The 22,429-nt window shown below is 39.3% G+C and overlaps 1 protein-coding gene across 2 annotated transcripts; it reads right to left on the bottom strand.

Moving 5' to 3' along the window:
• ccna1 (cyclin A1) lies at positions 1-5,238 on the bottom strand. Of its 2 annotated transcripts, none has more exons than XM_012878697.3 (9): positions 4,998-5,238; positions 3,757-3,912; positions 3,461-3,683; positions 2,727-2,839; positions 2,406-2,632; positions 2,115-2,319; positions 985-1,098; positions 487-620; positions 1-334 (listed from the first exon to the last, which is right to left on the bottom strand). In XM_012878697.3, the coding sequence occupies exons 1-9, from the start codon at positions 4,998-5,000 to the stop codon at positions 286-288; spliced, it is 1,224 nt and encodes a 407-aa protein (XP_012734151.2). In that variant the 5' UTR covers positions 5,001-5,238; the 3' UTR covers positions 1-285. The 2 variants fall into 2 exon arrangements, with proteins under 2 accessions (XP_012734151.2, XP_012734152.2); XM_012878698.3 differs by having other exon boundaries at positions 2,406-2,629.
• Positions 5,239-22,429: the final 17,191 nt, after the last annotated feature.

Raw genomic sequence — 22,429 nt, 5'->3', positions numbered from 1 at the left:
GACCCTACTTACTATGATTTTAAAATGAAAGCAAAATACATGGCTAATAAAAGTAAAATACAACGTGTTGTACCTTTAGACACCCCTAGTCAAGAGGAAGACAAGTGCACTCCTTTAATTGTATATACAGAACTATACTGGATTAAGAAAAAATATGAAAGATAACTGAGAGTCCACATGGGCCTGGCAAAGACGTTGATTGCAGAATGTGCTCGGTGTTTGCCTTGTTTTCAGTGTGCCATAACCATGCTCTGCTGGGAGGATCAGGAAGGTGAAGCAGTGGAGTCATGGAGGCAGAGCAGTAGGCGGAGGGATGCCTGAAACACAATAATACCTATAACGACAAAGGACATCGATTTTAAAAAAACATTTTTAAAACAAGTCGTAGATTCACAAAGAACTTAGATAGTGCCTACAGACACAAAATGTCCTTTAAAGCTTAGTTTAATATGTTCCAGTATGCACTTTGTGCCAGTCCTTACTTACTTTGAAGTTTTGTACTTGTCTCTGACCGCTTGTTGTGGATGAGTCTCCGCACGGATGTACAGCTTGTGGAGATAAGTCAGGCAGGGCAGGATTTTCTCCATGGTATACCCAGTAAAGGAAACTAAAGAATCAGGCTAAAGTATAAAATAAACATTGGTCTCATTGAACAAAAAACATCAGCAATATACTGCAAAAAGGGAACTAAAAGTAAGATTTTCTTGAAATTAATGTATTTTTCCTTGATTTGAGCAAACAAATACGTCTATTTGCCAATGCAATGAGTAGTTTTACCCCTAAAATAAGATAACTAGATATCCTGCACTTGAAATAAGATGATGGAGATGAATTGTTTCTATTTTAAGTGCTAAACTCTTATTCCATTGGCAGGTAGTCTTATTTATCTGCTCAAATCATGAAAATATACACTCATTTCAGGAAAATTCTAATTACTTTTGGTTTCCTTTTCCAAACAAAATCTTAATATGTAGACCAACTCACCCAGTGGGATTTGTGTATAGTGTAGGTAGCTAAGAAATAGGCTCCAGCTGCCAGAATGGAAGGGGTGTATTGATGGAAGGGATCCATTTCCAGTAGACTTAACTCTGCTATGTACTGGAGGTGGAGAAAAAGATTCAATTATACAATGAATCTTGCAAAGGTATTCATTCCTTTTGATCTTTTTTGTCTTTTATTTTCAAAGATCAACTCAAAGGTAGACGTCATTTCGCAGTGGAAAAATCTTTTCAGCATTCATCTGAAAATGTGAAGAGTTTGCAAACCACCATGTGGACGTCCGACTTAAACTTATAAGCCAGGGAGAGAGCATCACCTGCCAAGAGACCAACGTTAACTCTGGAGGAGTTGCAGAGATCCACAGCTCAGGTGGGCTGTGCACTCCACTAACCTGTTATTAATAGAAGAGTGGCCAGAAGAAAGCCATTGGTGAAAGAGAGCTACGATAAGTCTTATTTGTTGCTCTCTGCTAAAAACTAATCTGGTACATGCCAAAACATGTGAAAGGAGGTGCTCTGGTCAGACAAAAGCAAAATTAAACTTTTCACATGAGGTCCAATACCCCTATGTGCGATACAAAACTAACAAGGCACATCACCATGAACACACCATTCCCTCTGTGACACATCATGGTGACAGCATCCTGCTGTGGGGTGTTTTTTTTTCTTTAGGTAGTGGAAACTGGTCAGAGCGGATTAGGGGATGGATGGAACTAAATATAGGTAAAATACAGGAATAAAGACCTGTTAGGGGTTGCAATAATCTAGAATGGGGTGGTTTAGATAAAAGCATTTGCAGCTGTAATTACAGGGAATTGTTGTTCTATAAATTATTGACTCAAGGGAGCTCAATTACAAATGCAAACCACACTTTTAAGATCTTTAGTTGTAAAAAAGAAAAAAGAAGACAATGAATCCCATTCCCTTTAAACAATGTGCAAATTTACGTCGTTCCATCACGTAAAATCTGAATGAAAACCATTGAAGTTTGTGGCTGTAAAGTGACCACATGGGAAAAAAGTTCACAGGGTATGAATACTTTTCCAAGGCAATGCAAAAATGAAGGAGGGAAGCGCTGTTTCTGCTACAGAAGTAGATGCAGCTGATTCAACTCACCAAAGCAAGGTTCTCTGTGGTTGAGCAGACAGAGTGGATGGACATGAATAGGCGAAGGAACTGATGGGTGGTGGGCGCCGCCATCTTGAAGTCCAGCGCCTTTAGCAAAATGCTCTCCATCCGGAGCAGTTGTTTCCTATTGTAGGTGCAGTCTGTGATGTACACAAACTCGTTCAGCTCAGGAGGAAAGATCTCCTCGTATTTCCTACAAAAGCGAATCAAATAAATGGCATCACGGTTCCAACCAACAGCTGCACAGTTTACAGGACAGGCCAGGAACGACTCTCTTACGCGGCAACCAGCAATACGGCTGTCCCCACCAGCTGCAGCTTGTTTCTCTTGATAAAGGCCGAGCAGGACAGAAAGCGGTCCAGGTAGTTTACGGCGAGGTGCAGAGTTTCAGAACCGAGCTTGTATTCCTGGACAACCTCCACCAGCCAGTCCACCAGAATGACCCTCATACCCTCGGTGATCTCCGGATGTCTCTCCAAGTAGCCTGGCTTTGCCCTGAACCTCTTCTGGAATGAGTAACCAGCCTGACTTAGCAACTTCTACTGATCACTGATAAGATAGAAATTATTCAGTTAAGAAAAATAAAAAAAATAAACCCACTTCGCTCTCCCTTAAGTTCCGGTAAATATCTGCTGCATAATCAAAACAGAAGGTCTCCCTAGAAATCAGGGGTTCGTCTGGTTCAGACTGCACAGACATATCCTGGCATGAGCCTGGTAAAGGGAAATCAATGGAAAGGAAAATGCATCATTGATTTAATAAATAAGAACTGTTATACAGCGCTTTGCTTAAGTATTCACGACCCTTAAAGTTTTTGTTAAATATTTTGTCAGAATTTAATAAATCTTTAATGTATTTTGTTGGGATTTGGGAGCTTGCCGTCTTGTCTAGTTATTGTTCACCTTATCAATTTAGCTGGACTCTATTTAGTAATTAGGGGACTTCTGAAGACAGTTGGGGGCTTGCCCCCCTTCCCCCTGACTGCTGGAGATGGGCACCAGCCTCCCCATGACCCCTCATGGATAAGCAGGTATAAAAAAAATAGATGGATGAAGATAGTCGGTGTTATTTTATTTAGGGGTATACCAGCTGCATGCCAGACGTTTCACATTCTTATTTATAAAACCGAGAATGTTCAAAAGGCACACATCATTTTTCCTTTATCATTTATCTTTGTGTTGGTATATCACATAAGGCCCCGAGAAAATTATGATGCAATTCATGGTTGTAATGTGAGAAAACGTGGAAAACTTTAACGGGTGTGAATACTTTCGCAATGCACTATGGAGGGGTTTTCCTTTTCTTTCTTTTTTTCTTCTGCAGACCAAGCTTACTCAAACTGAACTCCATCAGGAGCCTCATGTGTTCATTCTGCAGGGGATTGGCATCAGCCTCGAGGTCATCACAGCTATCAGAAACGACTTCCTGACCCGAAGCGCCGAGGACCACTTCACAAGCCTCCTCGACGTACACTTCATAGCTGGAACTGGACGGCCAGCCGGGGCCGTTGAGCTGCGAGCTGTCTGAAACAGAGCTGTGTTTGGAAAACTGGCTTCCCTGTGGAGGACATTGATCATCTGAAATGTGAGCGGTCTCTGATTAGGAAGTGCAGCTGCTACTTGTTGCCAACCTGGCTTAGGGATCGTCCACGCTGCTCATTTTCTGACAAGACCCCGAGCACCGTGCGCTGTTTGGCCCGGTGCTGACACGCATCTGCTTTGGTTGAAGGTGGAATGTTTTCCTTGTGAGTGGGAATGCCACGATGAGTGTTTGTGCTGAAATTCATCTTAAAAAAATAAATCAAAAATTAATATTAAAAAGTGCATTCCTTTCGGAAAAAGGCAGAAGAAATGAATGACTTGTTTAAAAGACAATGTGCCGTATTTGTCTTTATGTATTTAATGATGAAATATATGAATAAAATATGTAATTCCATTTGCAAAAACACATTTTTAATTGCTCTATATCATTTTTGTTTTGTTTTTGTCTTCTTGTCATTATTATTATTATTATTATTATTATTATTATTATTATTATTATTATTATTATTATTATTATTATTATTATTATTATTATCAGGTCAATAGTTGTAGATTGTCCCATGCACTGCACGTCCCACTCATAGGGATCAATCCTTGCAGTATTGTGACTTCCTATTTTGGCTGAATCCAGTGTTTATAATAATTTTATTTATTTATGTGTCATACAAAAATGTTCTAATATTTCTATTTAGCCACAGTTGCCTAATGGTCTGTAAAGGTCAAAAGTCCAAAAGTATGATATAAGTACAATTCTGGATCTGAACTGAACTTTAAACTGTGTATAATTTCAAAAATAAATAAATCCAGAAGTTATTATTTTATTAAAGGGAAAGGATGGAAATTATTTTATGAAAAAAAATCTACTTTGTAAAAACCAAAACAAAAGCTCGGAAACATCAGTGTTTCACTTTACAAACTGGTTGCAGTGCCCAGCTTTCTGCTGTATTGCATGAGTGCAGCTTTACACATTTCAAATTCCCGTTGGAGCAAAGAAAATGGTCACGTGAACAGTCTTTTTAAATATCTGTTATACACTTTGGTGATTAAATAAAGTATTCCATATATGCTTTTCATGTGTGGAAAAAGATTTAAGTTTGCAAGCTCTCAGTTAAAAAAATGGTTAAAGACGATTTATTATTCTAATTCGATAGGGACAGATGCAGATTGCCATGGTTACAAGAACTGATATTAAAAAAGTCAATCAGAGATAAACTGAATCAAACGGGCAGGTGTTCATTAAAACGGAGAGAAGACTTCGTGGTTTCATTGTATGAAAGAATACTGGTCAATAATGTGCTGGTTGTTCAGCAAACAGTCAAGCCGAACTCACCATAATCAGAATCAACGCAGTTTCCAGCGGAAACGGGGACGCACTGACCAACAGACGGAGCAAAAACTCTCCCAATGACCTCTCCAGGAACTATTCAGACAAACAGCGACCTCTGGCCTTGGCAGGGGGGACTTACAGCTATTAGTTTGCAGCGCAATCTATTTCCAGTGGGATCAGTTTAACTACGCAGTTCTAAGCTGACATTTGTTCTTGCATTTGTTCGTTTTTTCCCCCCGTGTGTATTCTGTCCAATCACGCGCCAGAGCGCAAGCGCGGACTGCTTACGTCACAGAGGCAGCGAATTTCTCTGTTTCTGTTTAGAGACAAAAACAGATTTGTGTGATGCCCTTTTTAAAGACATCAGTTACATTAACAGAAGGTAGGTATTGTAAAATAATATAACTCCTGAAGCGTGCAGGGTAAAGCTGTAAACTGCATCACAGCTGTAGTAGTAGCAAACCTTTGCTTGATATATTTAAATGAATCACTTTAAAGTTATTATTAAATATTAACTTTAAATCACATTAAACCGTCATTTAATGTAATTTGCTGAACTGTAATTATTTGTTTTTGTCTTATTTCTAATTATTACTTTTTCTGCAACCCTCAGGAACTAATATTTACATTAGATAGATAGATAGATAGACAGACAGACAGACAGACAGACAGACAGACAGACAGACAGACAGACAGACAGATAGACAGATAGATAGATAGATAGATAGATAGATAGATAGATAGATAGATAGATAGATAGATAGATAGATAGATAGATAGATAATATAACGGAAAATTTTAACATTTTCTCTGTGAGTGTCTGCAGTTTTCACATGTTCCACCAGATGGCAGGCTTTTTCTTTAAGAATAATCCAAAAGCAACCCTCCAAAAATTATAATGGTTGTTCAGAAAATTTCAACCTGCCACGTGATGGTGAAACCCTATTAATAATAATTCAACAAATCAGTCCTGAACCGTTGCTCTCTCTGGACTAAAAATGGTTCAAAGCTGTGATTTTTCTTCTCTTTTCCCCCCAGATTTTAAGCCTAAAGTGTGTGAAACATTCTATCTGGGGTTGAAAGCGGGTGCTTAAATTACCTTAGGGTGACATAAATTACTAATTATTACATGGCAGGAGCAACATGAATCAAGAAGGCAGATAAGAGAAGGAGAACAAACTGCAGTCATCTCATGCTGCTGGTGCTGCTGCTGAGCAGCTCCGGTGGAGCAGCGGTGGATTAAGGATTCCAGTTTGCAACCTTTGGGTCAGAAAAGCTGCTTCTTGAACCTTCAGTCAACCGTCACCCTTTATACTTTCCTGACGGCTGTATTTGATCGAAGACTCACTTGTCTTTCTCTTTATGCTTTTTGCCCACCAACTTGCACCACCACGGCACTTGGTTTGATACCACAGAGCTTTTGAAACATTCGATTTGTTCTGTTTAATGCATTTTGCCTTCTCATCCCACAATTAGCCATACCACCTTTGTGCTTTGAATGACAATATTCATTCAAGAAGCAAATATAGGCTGTTTTGTTGGGGAAAACTTTTTAGGGAGCAACAAACCACAATATTCCCCAATGGAAGTAGGCATCATGTTGATTTGAAGACTCGCATCATATAAACGTGTTTTTATCTTGGTAAGGTATCTAGTATGATCTACCCCCCCCCCCCCCCCATTTATTATGACAAAAAAATTGACTAGGATGCAAAATATCATGACAAAAAAATACAAATCACATAAAAAAACATGAAAGACTGAACAGAAGACCTTTCTTTGTAATTGAATAAAAACTAAATTAGCTAATTATGAATAAATTAGGCCTTCCTCACATTTACTCCCTCCTTTACACCTAGGTGTATCACGTCGGCTGGACATGATTAGCACAATGTGCATTTTAAATGAGGATGTGATATTTAGTTTTGAGTGCTCCTGACTGCTAAAGTGAGAGCGGACACCATGCACCATGGTTAGACCCAAAGAGCTGTATGGTGCCTTCAAAAACGTATATTTGGCCAGCATATGACTATCTGAATATTTTTGGGTTGTTCTAAGATTTTCACAACTGTAAGGATTTTGTCAAGGATGTCGAGTGTACTTAATACAATTAAACGTATGACAAAAGAATCCTGAGGATGCATTGATAGTACAATAACGTGGGTCTCGGAAAATGAAATCAGACGGTGGGAAAGCAGAGCAAGTGAAGAAAAAAAAAATGGTTTTAAAATTGATGTTTACCAAGATTGTATGAAATATCCTCGCCTATCTGCTCCAGCTGAGATGAGGGATATGTTGGCCTGCTGTGGCGATTTTCTCCCGTCAAAACAAAAATCAATATCTGTTCTCGGCTGAGATGAGACGAGGAACGGCAAGCGCGACACCTCTGCAGCAGACTCATGTGTTTTCCCTCTGCCTCTTCAATCTCCATCTCACGTTTCAGTCCGCTCCCTGAGCCGATCCAAATTGTTCATGACAGACAAGCATCGGACCATTTCATCAGCATAATGTATTTTCAGATGTACAGCATGTTGGAGGTACAGCTATAAAATACCGTGTAGCCCAGGAAAAGTTGAACCGAAGAGACCTTGAAACCACCTTTATCCATCAATGTGTTTCAGCCCCGCTCAAAGTATTTGACCTGTCGTCCGATCATCCATTTTTGGCCAATCCTGCAACGTAGAGTTTAAAACTGTTTCAGAAATAAAAAAAGAAACAATGTAGGCAAACCCCAACTTATACAATACAAATGGCCATACATAAAATATATACACATTGTTTGAAGGTATTGGTACAATTACTACATTTCTTTTGAAACCTTTGTTTTGACAAATATCTGTTCAGGCTTTGTACATCTGTAGGATTCCTTGCAGTGGCGGATTTCTGCTCTTTCAATTAGATTTGGGTCACCACTCAGCAATGTCCAAGAGAGGTAATCTTTTCCTTTTCTAAGAATCCCCGTTTTTTTTCTTTCAGGTGTGTTTTTCAGGCTGTTGTCCAGATGAAAAGCTGAAATCTTTGTACTCAAATTGGGTTTTGTGACACCAGGCGGCCCTTTTCAGATTTACAGACCTTGGTATTCTTCTTTTATTTGATACCTTCAGTTATCCCCTTACTTGAGCAGCAATGGAGCCCAGGGGAAATACAGACCTACAGAAATGTTTTGTGGGTAGTGTTTTTTTTTCCCCACGCGGTGCACTACATTTTCTCACCTTCGTGTCAATACTAGACAGATATTCCTGGGTTTCTGCTCCGTACGACATGACATAAAATCTGTTCTTTTAACATGTTTAAACACGCAAAGCCTGTTTTTGTCCTTCATTCAGTAACAATGTCCTCCATAACTTTGCCTTTTTTCCTTTGCCCATTTTTTGGGCCATTTTTGTTGAAGTTTGAAAACACAACTGGTTTTATTCTTCTGCATCTTTGCCAGACAGGAGCAGCAGAGGGTGTCCCTTATATTTACAGTTTTTGACATTACATGCATTTTTGTTTTTTAACTCAGCTCCATCCCAACAAGGAGCTGTACTGCCCTGACCAGACACAGCGGCGCATTTGGCACGCTGTACAGAGACTCACTGGTAGTTAGAGTTCCCTACAGTCACTTTAATTGCAAGAAAATAATGTAGATAACCTTCATGATCATTTGTTTTGCAGCCGCTGCGTTTCATTTAAACAGAACCATACAGCAGGAGCTTTTAGTGTCACGAAAAACCTTATTTATTATTTGTGTATGCAAGAATATCTGGAATATTTTTTAAGGAGGAAATAATCCACTGGGATAAATATCTGGACCACAGATCAGCCTGAACTAATAAATGAGGCCCAGCTTCCCTCTGCCTGCACAGGTATGGAGGTGACAGAAGCGGAGAGGTGAAATGAGATGAGTCTGATCTGCTCCAAAGTTTACAGAGTTAGATTTTAGGGCTGCATGAGGAAGTTTTTGCCTCGGCCTTGGTGAGAACGACGAGACGGAGTTTAAAGCAAAAAACCGTGGAGTCTGCCTTCTCCCTCCTCCCGCTCACAGAGGTTGGATCAGGGGCCATGAACCACGTTTTGAACCAAACTCTCTTAAGAGACAAAACATAATAGCTTTCAGTGTGTGTAAAATGAGAGAAAGCTTCGCTGACAGACAGATCTAAGTTAGGTTATTAAATACTGTTATTAAAGTCTGTGTATAGAAAGCTGAAGTGTCCTTTTTCTTTGCTTTTTTTCCCCCTTGGTTTGTAAATAGTACAATTAGATTTACGTTTGACCCTCTCCATTCATGGTGGTCATTAATATTAATTGATATTAATTAATTATTATAGAGCACATCATCTTCTTCTCAATGTCCAATTTGACTCCAAAATTATCTGAAAGGGAAAACCGTCCTTCAACCTCGGCCAGATGAGCCAGCCACCTGTACGCTGCAACCAGAAAGCCTTTAGGCCAGGGAATTATTGTAATGTAGTAATTTCCCTGTCAACAGAGATGAGAAATACAATGAGAATTTCAGGTTAAGAGAACCGGTCTGGGGTCGGTACAAGGCGACAGAACCAAGACCTCAAAGTAAGGCTTTCTTATTCTTTTTATAGGGCGGTTGTCAGGTCTGAGAAACCTCTAGGTATCTTGAATACCTCATGCAGTACATATTTTTTAAATAATTTAGGAAATTGAGAGAGGGATTCATAAAAATATAATTCTGTATTACATGTAATTGGACTGTAAATAAATCCTACATTTGATAAAGCTACGAATGTCCCAATTCTTTGAAAACGTGGAAAGAATTCCCCCTGAGAATGAATTTTCTTGACCAACCCATATGAAACTTATTGATTTATAAAACTTTAAAACTATCTAGCATAACACATCCATGCTCTACTAAGGCTAAATGTCTACATGCCAGGTATTATAATTTTTTCCCTTTTTGTCAAATTAGCATTGGCAATGTTTCCATCTTCTTCTAATTATCTTTATTAGTGAATCTGTAAGGGATTTGGCGCTCATTATCATCAATACTAATTACAAAAAATCCGAGCACACAACGTCACATACAAAGAGCTTTTCCTTGGCAACAAGCTTGAGCAAACTGTTCAGTCCATGTTCCGACGAGGTTCTTGTGTGTCGACTTCTCTGCTCTTTTAAATGGCTGCTTAATGAATGAGGGGAAAATGCAAAGGGCCCTCAGCTCATGTATGACTTTGATATAATTGCAGCACTTTCTCCAAGACGAGTTATATTTGGTCGAGTTCCAGGCATTTCTGCCTGCATCGACAGAACAAGAGGGCTGATAATCAGCGCTATGATATCCAGTTTAAAAAAAAAAAAAAAGAAGAAAAAAACACAAAAGGAGGCCAACCCATCTGTGCCAAACCATTCAATAATATCAAGGAATTAAAATTTGCAGAGCGTGCCAATGACCAGTATCAAACTATGAGGATTAAAAATAATGGGCAGTACATCTATGAGGCTCTTTTTCTATTGTTTGATTATTTTTTTCTGGATATTAATGCTTTATTTATAGATTGAAATGTGGATCAAAGGACATTTACTACAGAACTATGGGAAGAAATTTGCTGATATTTTTTTCTTGGATTAAAAGGTTAATTGCTGCAGAAAGCATTGAAGGAAAATGAGCTCTTCTTTCATTTAGTTTCTCATTTCAGAATAATTATGTTTCCTTAATGAGGAGGCCTTAATACGCATCGTAATAAAACGTTCAAGTTGTAAGCGGGGGAGGGGCACTAAAGAGAAATAGATTAGTCACAAGAACACCGCAGACATGTGAGGAAGTTTCTTTTGAAGATTAACTATCATCATATTGTTTTTAAAAGAAAATAAGTAATTTTAAAACATACTTTTCTTACGCCAAAATACCAAAATAGCCCTTTGTGTTAAATTATCAAATCTGCATATGTACAGTAGGTATTATGATGCTACATCTGTTACCACACCATCTGGAAACAGAAAGTCTGGGACAGACTTCCTGGAAATAAAAAATAAAAAAAAAATACTTTTTAGGGCTAATATGTCAAAAGAAAGTGTGGCTTCTTATTGGGAATGAAGGAATGAAATGAACAATTTTGGTACAAAGACCATTAATGAATTTAAACACAGGTGAAAAGAATAGATTTCACTAAACCTATAAAGGAATACAAAGTCTCCATTCTACACACTTATTGCTTTCGGGTAGTGAAAGAACTGGGAACTTAGATTTAAGGAAAGGAACAATTCAAAACTGAGGAATGAGGACACAACACAGTTAAAGCCACGACTACAACAGAAAACTGGAGACAACTTCTGAACAAATGAGTCCTCCTACCTTATTATAACCATGATAATTGACTGTGAGATCATTTATTTTTCCTCCTGTGCCTAATGAGACAGGAGGAAAACAACAGACTCATATGTCAGTATATGCTTTAGCTTGGAGTGGGTTTTTAGGACCAAACGACATGTGGTCCATTAACTGCAGGCGGACTTCTAATTTTATCAGAGTGAGAGACACCATCCTCAGTCACATCAATGTGAGACAGGTAAACCATCACAAGTAAAACATAGACCAGTTATGTGGGGAGGGATAAGATTTTCACAGCCTCTTCATCGCTTACGGACATGAAGAGGGCTATTCTGGTGACGTGTTGTTGTGCACTCATTGTTGTGACAATATTTCAACAACAATATGTATTGATCGATAGATGTGTGGAGCAATAGAAGAAAAGAGGTCAACGAAAAGTTCAATAACTGAACAGTTTTCCTTCCTTTTGCATTCTAGCCTATTATGTAGGTTAATACAACAGTCATTACATCCTCCCAACCAATCACAAACACAGATCCAGAAAAGCCCCCCCCCCCCAGCTCCGCCCCTTCAAAGAGTTCAGAGAGCAAGCTTTTTTAAAAACTTGTAGTTTGGTAAAAAGCTGGTTGAATAAAGGATTAAATTGGAATTTGGTGTTTCTGTGTTCTTTGTGGTCATTAAGCAACAGCATGAAATGGCCAGGGTGGCACTCAAATATATGTTTTGCTTCTTTTTTTTGTGATAATTATTGATATCAATCAATAGGATTTCTATTTCATCGATATTCTTTTTATTTTCCAGCCCTATTTCAGAATAACAGTGCGAGTCAGAACTGGAGCAGAACATATAACCTGAACGCATTCAGGGTTTTAAAGCTTCAAATGACAGACTGTTCTCGCCACAGAAGGCTACTAAATCCCTGAGGAGGGTGCCGTCAGGTCTCCAAGCTACTGCCTCTCAGAGAATCATATAAATTTAACTAAATTAACTCAAATTTGGACTGGAGAGTTTGTCCTCACCACCTTTGTTTGAGGTAATCAGGGCAAAATGGATCACTGTATAATCCAATAAAACACAGTTTAGCGTTCCCGATGTGACATCACCAATCTGCAACCGTCAGCTCTGTTCTTTGTTGCTTTGTTCTGTTTGTGTGCGTGTGTGTGTATGTGTGTGTTTTACACATTTCTCAATTTGAATTTACTTGTATATTTAGCATAATATTAATATTGTGAGTTACAAGCCTGAACACCCTGGCTTTTTGGAGGATCGGATGTCCAATGAGACGTAAAAATAGCAAGACCAAACTAGATATTTACAAACTAGACAGTAAGAAGACGAAATGACTTTTAGTTTCCCTGAAGGACGAGGGAATTTGTTTTGTACTTCGAACTTTACCATGATGTAAGTTGTGCATAAAATATCTCACAGTTTGAAACAGATGAATAATGAATCCCAGTTTTTTAGTAATTTAAGGGCCACAAATCTTCTGGTGCTCTAAATTATTCATGTATTCAACTGAATCAGACTTTGAGGACATTTTTTTTCCTTTCTTCTATTCTTTCATGAATTTAGAGTGTCCCCTTCAGAGGAACTGCACCAAACTGCTAAGGTCATCAGCGGTAACGTAGAATGTCATTTTCAGAAGGTTTCCGGCCCTCCGTTGGACGTCTCACGCTCACAGACCTCTTCGTTTTTCGTCCGTGTCTTCATTCCGAGACGTCTATTTGAGACGGTGCCAGCATCACATCGCTGTGTCTCATTGTTATTCTTGAGAGGTGCCTTCTTATCAGGCAGCTGTGTGTGTATGGGGTGGGGGTGAGGGTTTGGTGGGATGTGTCACAGTAACACCTCGGTATGGCTGCTCCGCTCCATGCCCTCCGCTCTGTGGAGATCGCCCTGATTGGCATGCCACTGCTGTGAGACGAAAAGCAGTGGTGTGATACAATTTTATTGGGCTATGTTTCATCCTCTGAATCCTTTTTCAAGGCAGATTTGGAATTCTCACAGAGCTCTGCAAATCCTGGTGACAAACACAATACATATTTTACCTGCATCAATGTGAGGGATGCAACCTGTGAGTTTCTTTTCAAAAACCCGCTTTGTGCTGGAGTTCTGACAAATTGGCTGCCAGGAGATGTGGATCATGTCTGCTGGAGCTGAAATTCACACTGTTCCGAACCCCTTTGCTCAATTACTTGGCAGGAACGGAGGAGTTTTCATTATTTCTATGCCAATTTTCCAACTTCAGAAATTGCAAATGTTTGCAGTTTATTTGTTTCAACAAATGTTGTACAGGATATATTGGAAAATGTTACATAAAGCAATTAACCTGAGCTGCAAGGCCAGTTTTTATCTCAAGAGTAAATGAAACACACTCAAAACATAAATAACATTGATTTGTATAAAAGTTAAAGTTATATGTCATTCTAATCATGAAATTTGTATGAAACCCTAATAAAAGTTGCACAAAGATCCAATAGAGACACCTGGTGGCTTAATGTCTGAACTGCAACAAAGTACCTCCAACCATGCCCCCAAATAACAAGAAATGTGCAGCTCCACTCGTTTCTCTGTGACGCTATCCAAGGTAGTGTGAATATCTTGCAAGCAATAGTTTCCTCTTCTATTTGCACCTCTCATCCCTGAGTGAAGATTTCTGGGTGGTGTTTGGACAGCATCAACAATGAACCTCGGCTTTCTCTGCTAAAACAAAATCAACATTGAAACATTTTCTAGGTCTGCCTCCCTGTAAACTGAAGTCAGGGGGGAGGGTAAACGGTGTCAAATAAAGCATGACCTACAACTGTTTTGGGAAAATCTTTAACCAAAGATATTCTTCCCTAGATTTTTGATTTAAGTCATTGTCAACATCGTTGCCACACATACTGAGGTTGCAGTGTTAATTGGAATCCATAGGACCGTATGTGAATACAGATTTTCTTTTAAACAGAGGAAAACCTACCAGCTTCAAAACAACAACCACTGTAATTTAAAGTAGTCGAAGATATGACTGGCATGCCACCTTTTAATAGATAAAAGGTAGAGGTGTTTTTTCCGACGATGCAGATAGATAGATAGATAGATAGATAGATAGATAGATAGATAGATAGATAGATAGATAGATAGATAGATAGATAGATAGATAGATAGATAGATAGATAGATAGATAGATAGATAGATAGATAGATAGATAGATAGATAGATAGATAGATAGATAGATAGATAGATAGATAGATAGACACTTGGTTGTGGTGCTCCATCTATTACCCCCGCTAGTATTTTACACCCTGCCTTGTGATGCTGTATGGATTCTGGGGCCAGCTGGATAGCTCCGCCATGCGGTTCGAATTCCGCATGGGACATATGTATATAGTGGGCTTATAACATCATCCAGTGTTGGTCCTTGGAAAAGACCATTAAGGCTAACTACTCTATATAGGATGAGAGCACATAAACAGAGAACCGTTCTGGCTCAGACGTCGCCCGGTCAAACAAGGCCTGCGTCAGGTGTTGAGGAAGCAGGGCACTTTGATGACAAATGGGATACTAGATATATATATTTCAATCTCAAGAACTATAATGTCAATGGCATGCAATTATGAGGCATCAGCAATATTATTAACATTTAAAAAAAACTAAAGAAGAAAGCCCTGAGCGTTGCTTTATTTTGGGTATTTTTGTAGTTGTAAGCCATGCCGGCTTGAAGTTGGAGTTCCCAGTTGGAAAAACAACGTTGCCCCTTGAAGTTCATGCACAGCCTTGAGTTTAATACCCAATATGACTGCTGCCAGTGCTTCACATATAACTCGTAGTGAATAAACTATTTATTAGCACTTCTGACTGTTTCTATCCAATTAAGGCGTTGCTCAACAGCCTCGGGTTCACTATACAAAATGGCTGCCACACATTTGAAACATGGTGAAAGTTGCAGGTATAAATTATTCATTAGCACTTCTGACAGACTGGGTCTTACTGGGACTAGTGGCACACATAGTACTGCACAGCTATGTATGTGAACATGTTCCTTTAACGTTTGAATGCATAAAAGTGAGACAAGTCTAACGTTGTTGGACTGTAGTAGCTAAGCACTACAACAATTTGAAAATTCTGCTAATTCTTTGGACACGATTTCAGTTTATAATTTGAAACTTGACAGGAAAATAATCAGTAGAAAGCCAGACAGATGTGGAAAATTCATAAAAATAGCTCAGTTGTTTATGTGTGTTTCTGCACAAACAGCATTAGTGGCCATATGTAAAGTGGACCTCTAGATGAACAGTTTCTGATATTCTGTGGATGTCCGGTCCACGTGGATACACCAAGAAAAAGCAAATAATTTCTTAAAAGAGAAACATAAAACCATTTACTTACCAATTCCTTGGGTTTTTCTTTTTCTACCCTATCTCCTGTGTAGCTCTTAAATTAACCAGGACTGCTGAGAGATCTAAAATATATCTGCCGATGCAGCAAGAATTCACAAAACCTAGGACACCGAGTTCTCAATTACATGGCAGGTATGCTGAGAATTTCATTCTCTATATATGCCAAGTTTACAGCTTCCTGAATTTGGATGGGTTTAAATCATTCTCAGAAAGATGTATTTAAAATGAGTAGAAAGGCTGAGAATGTATCAAAGATATTAAATAGAACCTTTCTATTCCCAAATGAAAATTAAAAACAAATTAAATTAAAAAAACAAAAGCCTCCTGTTGCTTTAGGTAAAGACAAGCGTCATCTCTTGGTTTCAGTTGTTTATTTTAAAGACAAGGTGATCCAACTTACTGCACATAGGAAAAAAAACATTAATTAAACATCAAACTAGCCTGGAGCATGAGAGAAAAACACAAAGTACTAATCTGGCAGGAGAACAAAAGACTGTGGCAAGAGTGACTTAAAAAAATAAAGGTTTGAATTCTGGAGGTTTGAAAACAGGTGAGTGACTAAAAAAGGCTTCATGTGTAAGGGCAGGCAAGGAGCTGCCGCCAAACTGAACAAATGTAATGGGAGGTAATGGATAAAAAGATTGATACAATAGATTAAACTTTATTTTCAAGAATCTGTGATCTGTATGGAATAGTTAGATCCTCATTTAAATTTTGCATGTGCCATGCTTGTCTCTAGCTATGGCTGCATTAAGTAATTTCCCTCTGGGATTATTAAAGTATGTCTGATTCTGATTCTGATTGTGAAAAGGTTCTTTTTTGTGTATTTACAAATGGCTTTAAGAGGCGATTAGTCTAAATCTGTGTTTCTGTTCAATGCAGATCAATCTACCTTTTGTTCTGCCAAGTATTTCAGATTTTAAACTAAAAGGTGATCAATTCTTTCTAAAAAATGCCTTTCAATTGAGCACATATTAGGAGTACCGGTATATGACCCAGTTTCAGTGTTATTAGCACTGACCATACTTTTTTTTTTCTTACTATGATCACACATTCACAATAAAGAGCAAGGCCACTCCCTATTGACTAGAGGTCATATTTGGCTAAAAAAAAATCAAACTAACCCATAACAGAACAGCGCCCTGGGTGTTCAGCCATGGTTACCGTATCAAACTAACAAAACGATGACTTATGCTGCAAAATGTTGCACAATTCCAATTTAACATCAGTTAGGGATATTGCATGCAAATGTTGTGAGATATAAAAAAAAAAAAAAAAAAAGCGGTAGTGTGCTTTTATTTATTTGTGGTTCATCTACTAAACCTAAGGAGAAATTTGATTCCCTAGTTTTTCTGTACATCTTGGAGACAACTGGAATATAAATGTATAAAGACCCCTTGTTTAACACGCAGTGACTCATAATACAAACTTCACGGCTTCACGGTCCCTTTGGCTGACAACCAACCATGTACAGTATGTGTGTAACAACGGAATTAACATTTTGCACAGGGATTGCGCAGGCCCCGTTGTGCCATTTCCTTGTCTTTTTATTTCAAAGTTTAAAGTTGTGTTCGCATGGGCTTACCAGAATGTCAAATCAATCCCCCTTCCCTCCGCTGGTGCGTGTCTCATTAACATGCAGCGCAGAGACCAGTGTCCTCGCAAGGGCAGAGCTCGAATGGCATGGAAGCAGAGCACTCTTGGACGTCGGTGAATGACATGGAATCGGCGGCCACTTCGGCGCCCTCTGGGATTAGTGACAAAAGCAAACTGAGGCCAGAGCTGTTATCTTCATCCTTCAGTCCTCTCTCATGTTCACACACACACACACATACACACAGGCAACACAAAATCTTTAAAGCTTGTACAGACATGAAGACTTATTTTTGCACTGGCGCAATTAGCTCTGGCAAATATTTTTCATTGTGTGTGTGTGCGTAGCAATTCCCCGTCGTGGGTTTGAAAGTTGATGTAGCATTCTTAGCCGAATGGAGATTAGGTAAATCATTCTTTGACAAATTAAATAAGTCGCTCCCCTTTCCTTTGTCCTTGATTCCTCCCAAAACGCGTAGCCATTAACACACTGCCTGTAGCATCTTGCTGAAATATTTATTATCATCCTCCATTCCTCTGGAGGAGCTACGATTATGAAAACATTCTCACACGAACACGTGCTAAATCCGAGAACTCTTCTGAGGCGGTGGGTTTTGCACATGCGGTTACCAAACGTGAAGCAGGTGAACGGTTGGAGGAGAGACGATCGACCGATCGCTCCCTGCTGGTGTTCATGTCAGCAGGCAGATGGCAGAGGAGCCAGGCTTCTGTGGGAGGGGAGGTGCCTGCCCCCCCCCCCCCCTCACAGCTTCACAGAGCGGGGCCAGGTGTCATCTGCCACACAGTTAACACCCTCATGAATCCCATTAATGTGCTAACAAGCTCAAACGAGATACAGAGCCGCGCTTGATATTTATTTTAAATCTCTGTGTAGGTAGCGGTTTTAAGCGAAGCAGAACAGTAAAAGGAAATCAAGCAACACAATCAAGTATGCATATATGAGTAAGAGGTTAACATTTACCTTTTACGATTAGCAAATGCTTCGGGATTTGTATTGCTAAACTCGGTTTGTATCCATTTTCTGATGATTTCCATCACTTTATGTGATTTGCTGTCATGATTTGCTGTCCAATTCCGCACAGGTTGAAAGAGGAACCTAAAGCTCATGCTCCACATCTTGGTTGAGACATATAATCGACTGTTTTTCCTTAATCAAATTAAAGCTGTTTGCTGCTTGTTTTAAACTGAATGTTGTGGTGTATGTCCCAAATGAATTGGTTTTAAAGTCAAGTGGCAACTCCTTTTTTTTGTTTTACTTAGGTTGCCAATTCATTACTTTCATAACTGCAATTTTTGCCATTAAGATGAGAGTTGGCTGTATATTTAATGTAGCCTAAAAAACAACACGGACAATAGCCCCTATCACAAAACGTTTCAGTCATAAACCCTCAAAGACGAGCCTCCTCTGAGCAGCCTCTCTCCATTCACAAATCCAAAGTGAAGACGATGGTGCCAGCACTGCGGGACAACAGGAGGTTTGGTGCCACATTGACGTCAGCTCTACACAGAAAATATCTGTCCTTCTAATCCCCCATTATTTCCTAAACGATATTGATGGATGATTTCAGTGCAGCAGACCTGTTGGCTGCGCAAATGCTTCAAATTTAAATTCATCTCTCACCTTGATCTTCTTTTTTATTATTATTTTAAATCCTGCGTCTGGCTATTTGCAGCTCAAACCCGATGTCATCACTACATTACCTCCTCTACCCACAAAGCCAGCTTGCTCCCTTTTTTCAGTTCCACTGATGTGGGCCAGAGACTGCTTGGTTTGTCAGGGGTGATAGAGGTGTGCTGACTTCTAAACAGATCGCCACATAAAGCTGTGTAATCAATGGAGCTTTGTGTCTCCAAATATTAATTTTAAATACCCGCTTAAACCTTTCAAGGCTGGAGGGGACTGGGTTTTATTTTTAATTCAATTAAAACACATGTATACACCGCCAACACATGTCATTTCAAGGCACTTTACAAAGTCAAATTCAATGAAAAAGTTTCCTAACTCAGGAAACCCAGCAGATTGCATCAAGTCTTGACAAACAGTATTCTCTTCTACTGAAAGAGCATAGAGCCACAGGGAGAGTCGTCTGCATTGTCAATGGCTTTGCAGCAATCCCTCATACTGAGCATGCATGAAGCGACAGTGGAGAGGAAAACTCTCCTTTAACAGGAAGGTAAAAACTTCATCAGAACCGGGCTCAGTGTGAATGGTCATCAGCCTCGACCGACTGGGGGTTAGAGAAGACAGAGCAGAGACACAAAAAAGCACAGAAGCACATATTGATCCAGGAATCCTTTCTATGTTAGAGAAGGTAATGCCAGATGATCTGCCCCCCGGATGATGTCACAGCAAACAGAACGCCAGACCAGATGTACCTGCTATGAAGAGAAAAAAGACAGAGAGAACATAAAATTAAAAACTGAAATATTAGCAAACAATGCAAATTGGAGAACAGTAGGAGAACTCAGCAGAGTGAGAAAATTAGACCCTGATGTCCTCCAGCAGCCTAAGCCTATAGCAGCATAACTATAGAGGTAGCTCAGGGTAACCTAACCCACTCTAACTATAAACTTTATCAAAAAGGATAGTTTCAGCCTTAAAAGTAGACAGGGTGTCTGCCTCGTGACCCATTGTCACTCCAAACAGAACATTTACATTTAAGATCAGCTTGCACTGTATGTCACAATGACTGAACTGTTTTGGTGTAAATTTGATTTATTGTGTATTTCTGTATAATTGAATAATATAATATAATATAATATCATTCAAATGACAGTTTAATAAAATACCATAAACAGAACTGACTACGTGTGTGTGTGTGTGTGTGTGGGGGGTGGGGGGGGGGGGTGGGGGGGGTGGGGGGGGATTTGTGACAAATTTTGAAGATTTTGTGATTGTTTTTCTTTGTTTTTTAAAGATTGCATATAGCACCTTTCAAACTCAACACACCAACACAGCCATAGAGAAAGGAAAAAAAGCAAACAGTGTGCTGACACTGACCGTCAACACAGAGTAATCACAGTGGTCAAACAAAGAGTCAAAACACTGCATGTCACATCTGACCCACTGAGTTTAGGAGAACAGTATGGACACAGACTGGCAGGAGCAGCAGTGTGGCGGGCTTCGAGGAATGTAAGCATAGTGACAGGTGACAACCCCGGGGACCAAGCGAGCAGTAGCCTAGACACAGTTCATAAACTGAAGAAAAGCCAAATGTGCAAAGGCATGTCAGATGGAAAACTGGAACAAAGATCCCGATGGATGTAATCGAGCAACAATGAATCACATGAATCAATCAGGTCCGAGGAGTTCAATACTAGCGCAGGTGTCGGGCTTGGAAAACGATGGTTCTGGGAAGCAGAACACACAGAAACTGTGACAGCCACCAGACTTGTTTGAATATTTTTCTGTCAAAACCCCAGATGTACGTTTCCAAACTTGTCCCGATAAATCTGAACACTCTGACTGAGCAGCAGAGAGGGAGGGAAAATGACATTCTGGGGTTTTTTGGCCCACAAAAGTGACATATTTAAGAATAGAATAATCGTTGTTTGGACAGCTGAGGAAAGATGGCAACAAAAGGTGTAAAAGATTCAGGTGGAATGTCTTGGAGAGTTTTCACTTTTGGCTCACATAAAAAGTCTTTTATAAGCAGCCAAGTCGTTAGCTGACACTGTGCTGAAAATTATCAAAAAAGACGTGAAAACACGAGGAAATCTGTGACGATGTGAGATGAGAAGAACTTGAAAACCGAGAATTATTGGGCATTATTTTTTCTTCTTGAAGCCTCTTCTTGCTTGGGGTGTTTTTATGAGGAGCTGAGTGTTGCGCAGCATTTCATACTGCTTATTAATACCCGTTTTCTGAAAATAGATAACTGCATAACTGTGACGTAAAGGGAAAAATATCAAACTTTTTAACAAATACAAATCTTTGACATATGTTTTTACATTTAGGGTCCTTTACTCTGATACTCCTAATTAAATTCCAAGGTAACAAGTTCCCTTTAAAACTCAGGTATTTATGTGGGTATATTTATCATGTTAGTATCATTTGGTAAATTTAATCTCAGTATAAATCCAGCTCGAAGGCCTCAGAGGTTGGTCAGAGGATATAGCTGAACAAACAGCATCACAAAGAACAAGAAACAAAAGTTATGGATAATTAAAAAAAAAACATGTTAGAGCTCTGTTCAGTCCATCACCTACAAAAAAGGACTAGTCAAGGAAAATATGAATAAGATGACCAGTGAAAAGGCCTATGTTAACCATGATATCCACAGCTGAAATCGTTCTTCAGGACAGCTGTTAGTCTTACAAACCACAAATCTGATCTTCATAACGGAGTGGAAAACAGAATATCATGGTTAAAAGCAAGCCATAAAAATGACCCCTGTGAAGTTTGCCCCAAGTTATAAGCGGGCACAGCCAATTCAGTGTATTAATTTAGCACCAAATCACAATACTTGTTATCCCAAGTACCTTAACAAAAGCGTCAATTCAACAGAATCCTACAGACAGATTTCAAGCCAATAGATACTACTTAGCAAACATGCAGCCAAGTTTTACATTGGTTAAAATGTCCAAGGAAACCCTGCAGATTGCATTGAGTAACTGGCTTAGATCAGGGGACACCAACCTTTTAGAAGTTGAGAGCTACTTCATCGGGACTCTGTCATACAAAGGGCTACCTGTACTGTCCTTTGAACTAGAAGACGCAGAGCTCACCTTAACTTTATGTAATATAAACATGTTTTTCATTTTTTAAATTTATTTTAAATCTATGTAAGTACAAGTATGAAAGTAAAAGGACAAAATAAAATAACATTTTAGATGCAGCTCCCGGGAGGGTTGTGCTATTTTGTGAACAGACTTGAGGGCACCATCAAGGGCACCATGCTGGTGGCCCCTGATCATTTATTCCTCCTGGATGAGCATGTGGCGACAGTGGACAGTTGCTTGCATTAGCCCCTTTTGCAGGGACATTTGGCCATTAACCAGGATTTCGACACACAAATTCCTTGTTTAAAACACAATTTTAAAACAAAGCATTTAAATTTCCCTGGTCCACCGTTTCCATGATCAAAGGTCTTGGTCTGGGTGTACGACTTCCGCAGAATTGTTATGGGGCAGCAGCTGGTTCACACAGAAGTACCAAT

Source organism: Fundulus heteroclitus, chromosome 11 (assembly GCF_011125445.2).
Source record: "Fundulus heteroclitus isolate FHET01 chromosome 11, MU-UCD_Fhet_4.1, whole genome shotgun sequence".
Classification (NCBI taxonomy): domain Eukaryota; kingdom Metazoa; phylum Chordata; class Actinopteri; order Cyprinodontiformes; family Fundulidae; genus Fundulus; species Fundulus heteroclitus.
This window is presented reverse-complemented; position numbering and strand designations above follow the sequence as displayed.